This window comes from Vombatus ursinus, unplaced genomic scaffold (assembly GCF_900497805.2).
Source record: "Vombatus ursinus unplaced genomic scaffold, bare-nosed wombat genome assembly UNPS02004063.1, whole genome shotgun sequence".
NCBI classification, from domain to species: domain Eukaryota; kingdom Metazoa; phylum Chordata; class Mammalia; order Diprotodontia; family Vombatidae; genus Vombatus; species Vombatus ursinus.
The window spans coordinates 491,331-504,994 of record NW_020943841.1 but is presented as its reverse complement, the minus strand read 5'-3'; the positions used below and the strand labels follow the sequence as shown (position 1 = coordinate 504,994).

At 43.1% G+C, this 13,664-nt stretch overlaps 1 protein-coding gene across 4 annotated transcripts in view; it reads right to left on the bottom strand.

The window, feature by feature from the left end:
• Window positions 1–13,664, bottom strand: part of ENOX2 (ecto-NOX disulfide-thiol exchanger 2) — a 307,163-nt gene that overhangs the window by 26,211 nt on the left and 267,288 nt on the right. For all 4 annotated transcript variants that reach the window (XM_027876196.1, XM_027876204.1, XM_027876222.1 and 1 more), the window contains one exon: window positions 5,501–5,615. In XM_027876196.1, coding sequence (XP_027731997.1) covers window positions 5,501–5,615 — 115 coding nt within the window. The remainder of the gene's footprint in view (window positions 1–5,500; window positions 5,616–13,664) is intronic.

Genomic DNA, 13,664 nt, shown 5'->3' with positions numbered 1-13,664 from the left:
TGATCCCAAGAGATGCACTTCTGGGCTTCAGCTTCCTTATCCAGAAAATGGGGATGGCACACTGTGTGCCTGATAAGGTGGTTATGGGGAAAGGACCTTGAAAACCTTAAATGTGCCAAAGAATGTGAATTATAACAAATCAGGAAATTGAGGCCCAAGGAGGGGAAGTGAGTTACCGAAGGTCACACACAGGATCCTAAATTTAGAAGTTGAAAGGACCTCCGAGTCATCTAGTTCAACACCCTCAATTTACAGATGAGGAAACTGAGGCCCAGGGAGGCTAAACTCCCAGTTCTCATCTCTCACTTTCAGTGGATGACCTTGCCTCCTAGTTGATGGGGAAGATTAGTACTACTGGGTGTATGAGCTACCTCAGGAAGCCCTGAGATTTCACCTCAACATAACATGGCCCCAGATTTTTTTCTCATTCCTCTCTAGTTTCAAAGAAAGAAATTTCTCTCTACTTTACCCTGAACCTCATCCCTCTTCACCTACTCTTAAGACCTTATTACCACAATTATCTCTTCCATCTCTCTCTTTGGGCTCCTTCCCTTTCATAGTTAAACATGTACAAGTCTCATTATTTTATAAACAAAACAAAATAGCCTCCCCAGACCTGGTGACCACTCTGAGTTACCATCTCTTTGTGTTCTTTTTGTGGCCATACTCCTCCAATGTACCAATGCTTCCTATTGTACTCTGTGAATTTTCTGAAAGCTGATTTCTTCTTGGCCTTTTTTTCTTTCTGTGGTCATTAAAGACTGTCTGGGCAAATTGAAAAGCCCACTCCCAGTTTCCAGCCCCTTCAATTTTCCCTTAAAGATTTGATATTGTTGACCATACCTCATTTAAGATTCTTTTCCTTTGTCTTTCCTGTTTCTCCTCTCACCCCTCAGATCACTCCCCATCTCTTTTACTGGCTTTGCTTACTTCTAGTGGCCTGTAACTACAGCTGTGCCTGGAGGTCCTGTCTTCATCTCTCTTTCTTTTTCTTTCTCTGCACTCACTATTCTAGTGTAAGCTCATTTATTCTCAAGATTTTAACTTGAACTTCTCTGCTACTGACTCCCAAGCTGACCTCCTTAGCCCTGACTTTCTTACTTAAGCACCAGTCCTGTATTTCCAGCCACTTATAAGTTATCCCTATTTGAATGTCCAAACATCTCCTTCAAACTAAAAATGTTGAAAACTGAACGCACCATCTTCTCCCCTAAGCTATCTCTCCTTCCTAACTTTCCTCTTCTAACATGATTGCCACCATTCTTCCAATCTACTGAGTTAGAAATTTTGGAGTCTTTTGTATTCTTTCCTCTCCTGCATTCACCAAGTCCAAATCTGTAACCAAGTCTCTGTGTTTCTTCCTTTGAGATGGCATTTGAACTCACCCCTTTCTCTTTTCGTTCCTGCTACTGCTACTATCCTACTCCACAAACTTTCTTGATCTCACACTTGAATTTCTGCTATAGCCTTAAAACTGGTCCTAGGTTTCCAGTCTCTTCTTGTCTTCCCAAATCTATCACGCACATGGATACTAGACTAACCCTCCCAAAACAGTGCATGTGTTGTGCTGTGACCCTGTTCACAAGCCCACAGTAGCACCTACTGCCTACTATGTCAAGCCCAAAGTCCAATGTCAGGAATTTAAGGCACTCCATAATCTGGGCCTGCATTACCTGTTGAATCTCATCTCCTATCCCTTCATAAAAGATATTCTCTGCTCCTTAGGTCAAAATTCTTGCCATCCCCTGATGGCTGATTCCCACATCAATGCCTTTGCTTATGCTATTCTTTCCACCTGGAATACCATCACCTCCTTATTTCATGATTCACTCTTTCAACTTCTCTGACTATTCTAGCCCACACTGCTATTTTCCCCTTTGAATTCCTACTACACTCAAAGTTCGAGCTATACGGTCTGGCCCTTAATCATTCTTGAATTGTTTCACATGTATTGGCCTTGTCTCTTGAATTAGACTTTGAGGTACAGGAGGAGGGCAGTGATCATGTCATATGCAGCTTTGTACTTGCCACCCACAATTTCCCCCACCCCCGCCATCCTCCTAGTACCATAGTACACAGCAAGCGCTCAGTACGAGCTCCCATTCCTATAGTACCTTAAGCTTTACAAAGCCCTTTGCTTACAATCCCTCTGGGAGGAAGGAAATATACATATTATTGTTCTCATTTTACAGATGGGGAAACTGAGGTCAAGTCAGTCAGGCAATATGCATTTATTAAGTGTTTAACATGTGCCAAACACTGGGCTAAGCATTGGGGATACAAAGAAAAAAAAATCAAAACAGTTCCTGCCTTCAAGGAGCTTATATTCTATGGATACACCCATGGTCACATAGCTGAGCTGGGATTCAAAAAGTCAACTTCACAAATATAAGAAGGTTAAGTATATCAGCTTGTCTGAAAAAAAGATTTGGGGGAGGGTTTAGGATTATGAGTCAATAATATTATACAGCATCCAAGGAAACTAATGTAGTATTAGGCTATGTTAGGAGAATAATGGGGTGCAGGACTAGGGAGGTATATTCGACCCTGATTGGATCCCATCCCAAGTAGCAGATGCTGTTTTGGGTGCCACATTTTAGGAAGGATATTGACAAGCTGGAGAGCATCCAGAGTGGTGAAGGGCCTTGCAATTCTGCTGTATCACTGGTTAGAAGAACTGGGCATGTTTTACCTGGAGGAGAGAAGGCTAAGCAACTCCTGTTGTTGATAAGGAGTCTGTAAGTATCTGAAGGCCTGTCACGTGGACATGTTCCACTCAGCTCCAGGAGGTAGAACTAAGAGCAACGGGTGGGAGGTATGGAGAGAACTACGTGGGCATGGGCAAAGCAAAACTTCCCATTAGGAGAGTTGGGCCAAGTCTGCCCTCCCTGGAAGGCGTCAAGCACAGTCTGGCTGCCCACTTGTCAGAGAAGCTGGAGAAGGGATTCTTACTCTGGGCTGGGGAGGCCCAGAGGGTTTCTTTCTTTTATTTTTTAAATTTTTTTTCAGGCAATTGGGGTTAAGTGACTCACCCAGGGTCACACAGCTAGTACATGTCAAGTGTTTGGTCTGAGGCCAGATTTGAACTCAGGTCCTCCTGACTTCAGGGCCGGTGCTCTACCCACTGTGCCACCTAGCTGCCCCCCAGCAGGTTTCTAAGGGTCCTTCTAGTAGAGAGATTCAGGGATACTATGATCAAGGCCAGGGCTCTTCATCCCCCTTGACTTGCAAAAGACATTTGTTCATTGATTGGGCTGAGTTCCAAATAGAGAAAATGGGGCTGTGTGCAAAAAGAGGTCATAGGAGGAACACAGTCTCTGAAGTGCCTTCCAACTCTGAGAATCTGCAATTCTAAGAAGAATTTGGCTAGAACCATGTGGAAGCACAGGTCTGAGAAATCACTGCTGAGGGGGAACAGCATGCTGGGCTGTGCTGATATTCACGGGTCCATGGAATTTCTATCACAGCCTAAACCAGAATGAGTTCTGCCCTGACATAATTTGCTTCGATTCATGGGCCCTCTTCAATCATAGAATCACAGAATATCAGTGTTGGAAGGGACCACAGGGGCCAGCGAGTCTAACCCACACCTGAACATGAATCACTAGGCTGACTGTGTATGGGGCAGCCTTGTCTTCCACAGAGAGCATACTCCATATCCCATATGGCACCTAGGGGCCAACCTAGAGCTTTGGGTAGACTCATGCTCCAGGCTCCTGGACTTTGAAGCTGGGTAGTGTGGAAATAAAAGAAGTCCTGGGATCTCCTTCCTAAAATGTAAATTGGCCCTTTTTTAGAACTGAGTTCTATGTAACAGGCACTGACTTTGGCTCTAAATTGGAGCCCCCCTCTCATACCAAATTCAGGGTACATGGGATTTCGACGGTTGCGTACAATGGAAGCAAGATAACAAAATTAGATACGATCCAGGGGAAGAGAAACACACAAAAGTCCTTGAATTAAAATGAATTGAAACCTTCTGGGAGAAAATCTATTTGGTAAGCTCCATTAAGTCTATTGTAGATAGCTTTATTTGACAAAGCAGCACCTCCGTGTGTGGAGCAGGAAAGAAAATAGCTTGAGGATAATCTGTCAGGGAGTTCCCAGTCTCTAAACAAATAAGGCCCTATGCAGGGGCCAATGCAGCTTTTAACTCCAGAAAGCCAGAGAAGCAAAATGCCATGCTCTACCCCAGTAAGTATATTCAGTCTGAATCCCAAAGACATCCCTCCCTTCCTTCTGTAACTTCTCAAACTTGGCAGTTGAGCAAGTGGGTACTCAAACACCAAGGCACATTTATTTCATGGTAACACTAGATATGCACTCTCTACATATTGCAGATACTGGGGCAGAGCCCAGCCTTCACATCAGAAATAATGGGCTCTAAGCTGCCATTGCCAAGCAATTAAATGAGTCTAATGGCTTCATGATTAAACTCCCTCTCTTCTGTTTATCTTGACTACATGCATTTGTAATAATTATTTACCTGCTAAATGAAACTTAATGATCCTGAAGATGACAAAGGGCTCTACTTAGACAAAGTATGTGTTACTTTGTCTATCAGGGCTTGGAATTACAACAAAAGGAGTAGAGATCCAGCCTTAACAGCTGCTGCCTACAAAGAAGTCTGGGTAGCCTGCTCTCTTTCCTTTCTTAGGAATTTTGGGTTGTAAGACATTCTCACACAAGTGATTGCATAGCTGCCAATGCCAACAGAGAGAGGCATATGTCCCGCTTAACGTGTCCCTGACCAGCATTATTTCATGAAGTTCTTAATAACCTAACTCTACCTAATGGTGTGGAACCCCACTGTGATGCTGCTTCACCAAATGTCTGTTGATACTATGGTCCCTAGTGATACCATATGGTTGTGGAACACGAGGGACCATGATATTGGAAGAATCACAACTACAGGTGATCCAAGGTGCAGTGAAGAGCTGAGTGGTATGGTAAGTGAGCGGTGGTATGGTACTAGTAATGATCTGCACTCAAGAAGTGGTGTAAAAGATGTCACCAATAATGTGTTGGACTGGAAAAGGAGGTGGAAGGGTCATGTAATGAGAGTGAGGGCTAACAGATGGACAGTGTGACTACTGAAGTGATATTCTTGATATTTTGAAATACCCAGGCAGATTATGGAGGATTTGTGGAAAGATGAGGACAAGAATTTCACAGGATGGGGAGGTGTAGAGAAATTGCAACCCCAATGAGCTTCTACATCTTGTCTTATTTCAAATTCCCTCACCCTCTACTCGTTTTTGAATAACGATTGAACAATTCCAATTTGTGGACATATTCTCTCAATGATGTATTTGGCAAGAGAATCTGGACAACTTAACCCAGGTGAAGACTATGCTTACCAAATGCCCCAAAATTCGTGGAAAACGCAGCTACTTCTCGACCATTCATCATAAAGGGAAATGGAGACAAACAGAATACACAGGAACTTTATCCAGAAAAATCTACCACTGCTATAGAGACATGAATGGAATGGTCTTACCTGAGTCTTCACTTTCCTTTGAATCACGAGAGTCTTCTATGTCCTCGTCAGACATCTCCATCTCTTCCTCTCTCCTGATTCCCATCAGTTCATCGTTATGAATGTTTCGAATTTCCTAAAGTTCAAAGGGCAGACTTTTAAGGTGCTGAAAGCCTGGAATATGTCAAGCAGGGGACAGAGAGTTGATGCCAAACACATAGCAAGTAAGAGTAGCCTATCTTTTTTCTTCCTTTTCTTTTTTTTATTAATTTATTTTTAGTTTTCATCAATCACTTCCATAAGCTTTTGAGTTTTAAATTTTTCTCTCCCTCCCTCCTTGCCTCCTTCCCTAAGATGCCATGCAATCTGATATAGGCTCTACATACACATTCCTATTAAACATATTTTCATATTAGTCATGCTGTGAGGAAGAATTAGAACCAATAGGAGGAACCACAAGAAAGAGGAAAAAAAAACAAATCAGAAGAAAAAAAGGAGCAAATAGTATGTTTCTATTTGCATTCAAACCCCATAGTTCTTTCTCTGGATGTGAATAGCATTTTCTATCATGAGACTTTCGGAGATGTCTTAGGTCCTTGCACTGCTGAGAAGGGCTGAGTCTATCAAAGTTAGTCATCGTACAACGTGACTGTTACTGTGTACAACGCTCTCCTAGTTTTGCTCATTTCACTCTGCATCAGACCATACAAGTCCTTCCAGGTTTTTCTGAAGTCAGCTTGTTCATCATTTCTTATAGCACAATAGTACTCCACTACATTTATATACCACAACTTATTCAGTCATTCCCCAATTGATGGGCATCTTCCCAATTTCCAATTCTTTGCCACCACACAAATTGCTGCTATAAATATTTTTGTATATGTGGGTCCTTTCCCCATTTGTATGCTCTCTTTGGGATACAGCTCTAGAAGTGGTATTGCTGGGTCAAAGGGTATGCACATTTTTATGGCCTTAATGGTTGGATCATTTCACAACTCTACCAACAATGTATTAGTGTTCCAATTTTCCCACATCTCCAACATTGATCATTTTCCTGTTTTGTCATGTTGGCCAATCTGATAGGTGTGATGTGGTACCTCAGAGTTGTTTTGATTTGCATTTCTCTAATCAATAGTGATTTAGGGCATTTTTTTATGTGACTATAGATGGCTTTAATTTCTTCATCTGAAAACTACCTGTTCATATCCTTTGACCATTTATCAATTGGGAAATGACTTGTATTCTTATAAATTTGACTTAGTTCTCTATATATTTTAGAAATGAGGCCCTTATCAGAGACACTGCTTGTAAAAATTCTTTCCCAGTCTTCTGCTTCCCTCCTAATCTTGGTTGCATTGGCTTTGTTTGTGCAAAAACTTTTCAATTTAATGTAATCAAAATTATCCATTTTGCATTTTGTAATGTTCTCTATCTCCTGTTTGGTCATGAATTCTTCTGTTCTCCATAAATCTGATGGACGAACTATTCCTTGCTGTCCCAGTTTGCTTATAGTACTTGATGTGTAATCTGATGGCCAAAGAGACCTCCTAAATCAGCAAACGACAGTGGAACCAGGCCCAAGGGGCAAACCAGAAGCCAGTAACAAACTTGATTCAAGTTGCCTGCAAAGGGTTTCTACTGGGATTCAGGGTTCCAATTATATCCACAAACCTCCTCACTTAGCCCCTCCCCCATTTTCCCAGTCACAAGGTCCCACTTTTCCATAAAGCCTAAGAGTTTCTGGGTTGGTGCCCTGCTACTTTAAACCCTTTCAGCACAGATGCCTGGACTTTTGGGCAAGTTATTCCAGGCTTAGAAGTTACAGGGGGATATGAACTTTTATTTAGGAGCATCACTAATAGTAGGGCAGCTAGGAGGCACTGCAGTGGATAGAGTGCTGAGCCTGAAGTCAGAAGACTCATCTTCCTGAGTTCAATTCAGCCTCAAACACTTACTAGCTGTGTGACTCTGGACAAGTCACTTAACCTTGTTTGTCTCACTTTCCTCATCTGTAAAATGAACTGGAGAAGGAAATGGCAAACCATTCCAGTACGTTTGCCAAGAAATTCCCAAATGGGGTCATGAAGAATTGGACACAACTGAAATGACTGAACAACAATATCACTAACAGTTGAGAGGTAATAAGGAAATTGGAGGCTGATGCATGAGTGCTAATGTGCTCCTGGGCCAGCAATGAAAACAGAACAACTTACTTGAGAAAAATGAACTCTATAAGAGCTGTGTCAAGACAGGGATTTGCTAGATCCTATTCAAATCCACTGCAGAGGAAAATTACCAAGGAAAGGTTCATTTCTAAGCATTCAGTCTATTTCAGGAGGCTGGATTTTCAGGATCATCTAAGATCTATTAGTAGCAGGGTGGTTATAATGAGGTCTGATGATGGCAAATGGGAGTATTCATCAAGAAAAATATATGGCTGTCATGGCTGCCTAACTTATATCCTAGCTGCCGGGCACCATGTTGAAAAAACCTGCTCAAAATCACAAATATACCACCACTCTTTGAAGGCAATTGGATTCAATATCTATTTACTGGGGAAAGCAAAGCTAGGCTCTCTAGAGAACTGAGTCACAGGGCTCCTTAGATGAGTGGAGCATGCTCTTCCTCAGGAAGCCTCCCTGGGTAGGCAGATTAGAGTGGAATGTTAAGACAAGCCCTGTGGGTAGTCAGTGTTCATTTGGCCAGCCCTTGGCTTCTAGCCACCTAAGAAGGAATTATGTCTTTTTAGAAGCAGAAGAGGCGGCTTACCTGGAGGGCTTTTCCCATAGAACTGGGCAATTCTTACAAAAAGAGAAAAACAAAACCAAAACCCAGCCAAACTCCAAACCTCAACAAATCATCCTTAGCTAGAAAAGCAACTCATTCCTACTTGAGAAATTTCACTTAGTGCTTCTAAGTATTTTCCAAATGAGTATTACATGTTGCTGCCACTTGGCTGCTGAAGAAATGGGGGCATAGAGTGCTAAATGGCTAGTTCCCCTAGTCCTTCAGGAAATGGGGCAGAACTCAGGCCCTGTCTCCTCACTAGGCCATCTATTCTAGTGACAAACAGGTTGTGACTCTCAGTCCTCATCTGTCTTCCTTAAATACTCAACACCAGGCCAAGACAATGGACCATCTGTCAGAGGCCACCACAGGCTTCAAGGTATCATGCTAAAGGAAGTGGTTTGGAAATTCACAGAAGCTCATAAATCAAGTCCAAAGAGCCTTATCCTGAAGGGTATAAGTAAGTTCTTCATTCCTTAAGGAGCTTACCCAGAGAACATTACAGGCCCTTAAATTCCCCAAAGGGTCAAAAGCTCTCTACAGGGCTACTTCAAAGAAGAGGTCTCTGATTTGGCTCAAATGCCAGCTGTGACCTCGGTAAAGGTGGGAAGAGAGCTTTGAATTCACCCAGAAACCTCTTCCTGATTCTTGGAGTCTGTGTCAGCCGCTGTTGGCCAATGTAGCAATCATCTATGGGCACAAGGTAGGAATGAGAGCTCCTACTTCTATAGGATGACCTATGAAGGAGGGTGAGTAGCATTGTCCCCATTTTACAGATGAGGAAAATGTGATACAGAGAGGGCAAAGGGCTTGCCCAAGGCCGTACAGCTTTACCTGGATAACTGCTATGTCACAGCCAGGTTTCCAGACTCCAAGTCCACAGTCTTTTTCCTCTCTAAATGGCCAGTGGAGTCTCAAAAGCAGTATATTCCTATACCTGGATGGATTGGTGAGCTTATAGATGTAAGAACTCTCTCCCACAGTGCAAGGGCATAGGCCATCCATGTGATTTTATTCCATGCAACTTCTGTCCATGTCCTCCTGTAAATCTTCCACAGTGAGTCCATCCAACATGCTAGAAGGCCTTCCTCTTAATGGTGGGGTCATACATTTAGAGCTAGAAGGAACCTTACAGGCTGCTAAATTCAGAGCCCTTGATTTTACTGATGAGGAAACTGAGGCCCAGAGAGTTTAAGTGACTTGCACAGGGTAACACAGCTAGTTACCCTGCAGCTACTCTGAGGCAAGATTTGAAGCAGGTCAGGTCTTCTCTACTCTAAATTCAGTGCCTGTCCACAATGCCATGCCGCCTCTCCTAGAAGTCAGTGCTCCAGAGTGGTATCTTTTGGCCTACATTGGCCAAGATACCAATGGAGCCCATGGGCTTCCAAGTCTTCCCTCGGTTATCTCTAGCTCTCATTGTATAACCAGCCCGTTTCCTGTTTCAGTCATGTACCTCTTCACTGATGGCTCTTAAAGCTGCTTCTCCTGGGCCATCCTTCATTGGTAATGTGCTGTTGCCTACTTATGTCCTCCATGGGCCTCTTCATTGTCCTCTGGGTGACCTGCAACTGGAATTCTTTGGAGATGCTGGTATTTCATGATTTGAAGGCATAGAACATCACCAGCAGCACAGAACATCACAACAGAATACTGATGTAAAATGATGGGCTTTTGTTTCAGCTTGAAGCCCATCAAAAAAACACTGCATTTCCCAAACACAGTCCAGACCCTTTCCTCTTCCTACGCAAATTGTAAATATGCTTTCCAGCAATATTCCTTTTCTCATTTGTGTTTGAAATCGGCCAGGCTGGGTTCAGCCTCCTTGATCGGACCTCTGATATTTACTGGGCATATGCTCAGAGACAAGTCAGTTCACCTCCCCAAGCCTCAGTTTCCTCACCTGAAAAATGGGGCCTCTAAGAGCTACAGTGCTTGCCTCTCAAGGTTGTTTGTGAGGCTCAGATGAGATCGTGTACTTAGTAAAGCACTTTATAGAGCCGAAAACACTCTATCTTCCTCATTATTTTTGTCAGTACTAATAGCCTTTCCTGCTTCACAGGGCCTGTCATAGCAGACACTTTTTCTGGTGTAGGCCTCAAGAGTCTTAGCACCCTCTTCCCCCTTTTCTGAGAACTGGTTTACCTTTTTATTTGTTTCATGGGGTACCAGGGATAAAAGATTCAATGCCAAATTGCTGGCCTCATACTCCAACCCTTTTAGTGTGGAAATAGTTCATGCTCCCCAGTATAATCTTTTAGGAACTCAGGGTCCCCTCCCTGGCTTTCTGGTACATTAGAGGATGACTTTGTGGATAAAAGCCGCCCAAGATAGGCTGTGATGTTGAACTGGTTTGGAGAACAGCATGGGTATGATTGTGTATCCACCGACACATAGCTACCACAAGACACTGGAGAAAGGAAGGAAGGAAGGAGGGGAAGAAGGGAGGAAAGGAGGGAGGGAGGAAAGGAGGGAGTGAAGAAGGAGGAAGGGAGAAAGGAAGAGAGGGAGGGAAGGAAGGAAGAGAGGGAGGGAGGAAAGGAAGGATGGAGGGAGGATCTAAGAGCAGCATATACAAATACAGCAAAAAGAAAGACATTCCCTGCCCTCAAAGAGCTTACATTCTAATGAGCGAAGACAACACCCAAAAGGTAGCTTGGAGGGGGGGAGAGGAGGAGGAAGGCTGTAACTATGTCATTTAAAGCAATTTGCTCCTAGTGACACACGGCTTTGGATGTTACCTTGGCTTGAATATCAAGTTTAATAACAATAATGAGCATGATTTGAGGTATGAAACTCTTTGATAAGGAACGGAAGAGGCAAAGGAAAGTATTCTCCCATTACAGTGTCTCGTCACTGTCACTTTTCAAAACATCGTAGGAACTAGAACTTGAAGAGAGAACTTGAAGAGAAACTCTACTTTGACAGAAGGGAAACTGAAGTCCAGATAAACATGAGGCAGAGGCAGGATTTGAACCTTTGTGCCACTTGACATTTATGATTAATTATAAGACAGGCAAATCGGATTACTGTACAGTAATTAGGCTAACTACACCTGTGCGAAAATACATACAGATCTGAATTCATCTTGCTTGTGTTTTATGACAAGAAGGAACAAGGTTACCAGAAACTCTAAGCTGCTAACCTTTTACTAAATGTGTAACACAATTTCACTTACTGAGACTTTTCGCATTTACAGGAAACTTGGCAGTGCAACAAGGGGAGGGGGTTGGGAGGGGAGGGGAAAGGGGAGGGGCCAGGGAAAGACTTTCTAATCTTCTACAGAAATTGGAGCCCTGAGATGTCATTATTAGGACAAGGCAAACCTCAAACTCTGGTTATAAATCATTGTCTGTTGTACCCCGTGCTGGGGCAGGGAGGGCCCGAGGCCTATAGAGCATGTTGATACAAATTAGGTTAGTAGGTTTCCCAATGGCGGGAAGCTAAGAGGTAGCACAAATGCAAAGGTTTCCGACAATCGGACTCTAGGAACAACTTTAATGTCTGGCTGGAAAGAATCATCTGAAGTTTGGAAATGTCAGCCTATAAATCTAAAGAGATTTTTTTAAGCAACTGGGATATTTCAATTTCATTTCCACCCAACAAGTACTTATTAAGTGCCCATTATAAGCAAGGTTCTGTGCTAGGTACTAGACATACAAAGGCAAAATTGAAACAGTTGCTTCCCTCTAGGAGCTGACAGTCTACTGGGGAGAAGTCATTTGAGGAGGGAAAGAGCACTGACACCTGGGGAATACTGGGCAAACAAGGCTTGCCCTTGGAGGCGGCGCCTGAGCTGAGGCTTGGAGGAGGCCAAGGTTTCTAAGGACTGAAGGTGAGAAGGTGGTGCATTCTAGGCCTGGGGATTTTATAGCATGTGCAAAGGCAGGCGGGTAGGATATGGAATGTGAGTTTGAAGCAATTTTGGCTGGAATGTAGAATGTGTCAATAAATTAATATGAAACAAGTCTGGAAAATGGATTGGATCCAGACTACGAAAGATTATTTTTTGCACTGTACTTAAAAAATTTATTGATCATCTATACTTCCCAGCATATTCCTCCTTTCCCCAAAGAGCCATCCCTTATAACGTAAAAAGAACAAAAGCAAGTTTAGCTTAAGTAATCAACACATTGAAAAAAATCTGACATTACATGCAGTGTTCCATACCCACAGTCCTCTGCTTCTGCAAAGAAGGGCAGGGCAGAGGGTCTTGTGAAGGGCTTTAAATGACAAACTGAAGACTCTATTTTATCTTAGAGGCAACTGGGAGCTACTGAAACTTTTGGAAGTATACAGAGAATCATCAGCTTCTTTTCTCTGAGACCAACAGATAGTTGGTTTGGTTGGCTTCAAGCTATCGTGTTAAGACCCAACAGAGAATCAGAGAATCTCAGAGTTGTTAGGAGCCTCAGGGGTGATCTTCTAGACCAATCTCCATTAAATTCATAAATCTATGCTAAAACATCCCGGACAAGTTGGAGGCTTATCTCCCCTTACATGCTGCCAGTACTGGGGAGTTTACTACCTTCCCTTAAGGAAGGCTCTTGCTGGGGGTACTGATTGCCTAGAGGCTGTTCCTTTTTTTCTATCTCCAGGAAAATTTAGCTTCTAAGCTCATTTTTGGATGGAAGAATATAGAGGCCTATCAAGTCAGGCAAATGGGTAAGTGTTAAATAGCTCAGGAGCAAAAAGGCCTATTTGCTTGTTTAGTATGGCTGTCAGGAGGAGCAGGTATTAGATGGCAGCTTCCTATAACATCCCTCTAGTCTCTCTAACCTAATCTTTTCAGGAAACTTCACACATATAATAAGTCAGTATAGACAACCGGACTGAGAGTCAAAGGGTCTAGGCTTGAATTTTGGTTCCATTACTTATTACTTGTGTGATCTTGGGCAAGTCCCTTTCCTTCTTTGGGCCTCAGTTTCCTCCTCTGTAGAATGAGGAGCTTGAAATAGACACCTTCTAGGAACTAACCACCAAACCCTCCCAAGCCACTGCCCCCAGCAGGCTGGTTTTCTTCTCTGTCAGGATGCTATCACATACAAAGAAAAAACCCCAGTCAGGAAGCAGGTATAACAAACAATAGTCTCTCCTTCCTACCTGGGGTCATTTCTTCACACACCTTTGGTGTACATCCATTGGTATCTTCCACACACTGCACCGTGGCTAGGATGTTTGTCAAGTCAGTGGCTCCCAGGGAGGCAGTGGCCATTCCCCCATCTCCTTCAATCCCCCTTCCCCTGATGAGTTTTTGTACTTACTCCATGCTATGACCTTTGCTGGGGGCTGAGGATCCATAGGTGAAAGATGACATAGTACTTACCCTCAGAGAACTTACAATCTAATGTCGGGGTTGGGGGATAATATGAGATCAGCACAAATTTATTAGGTATTT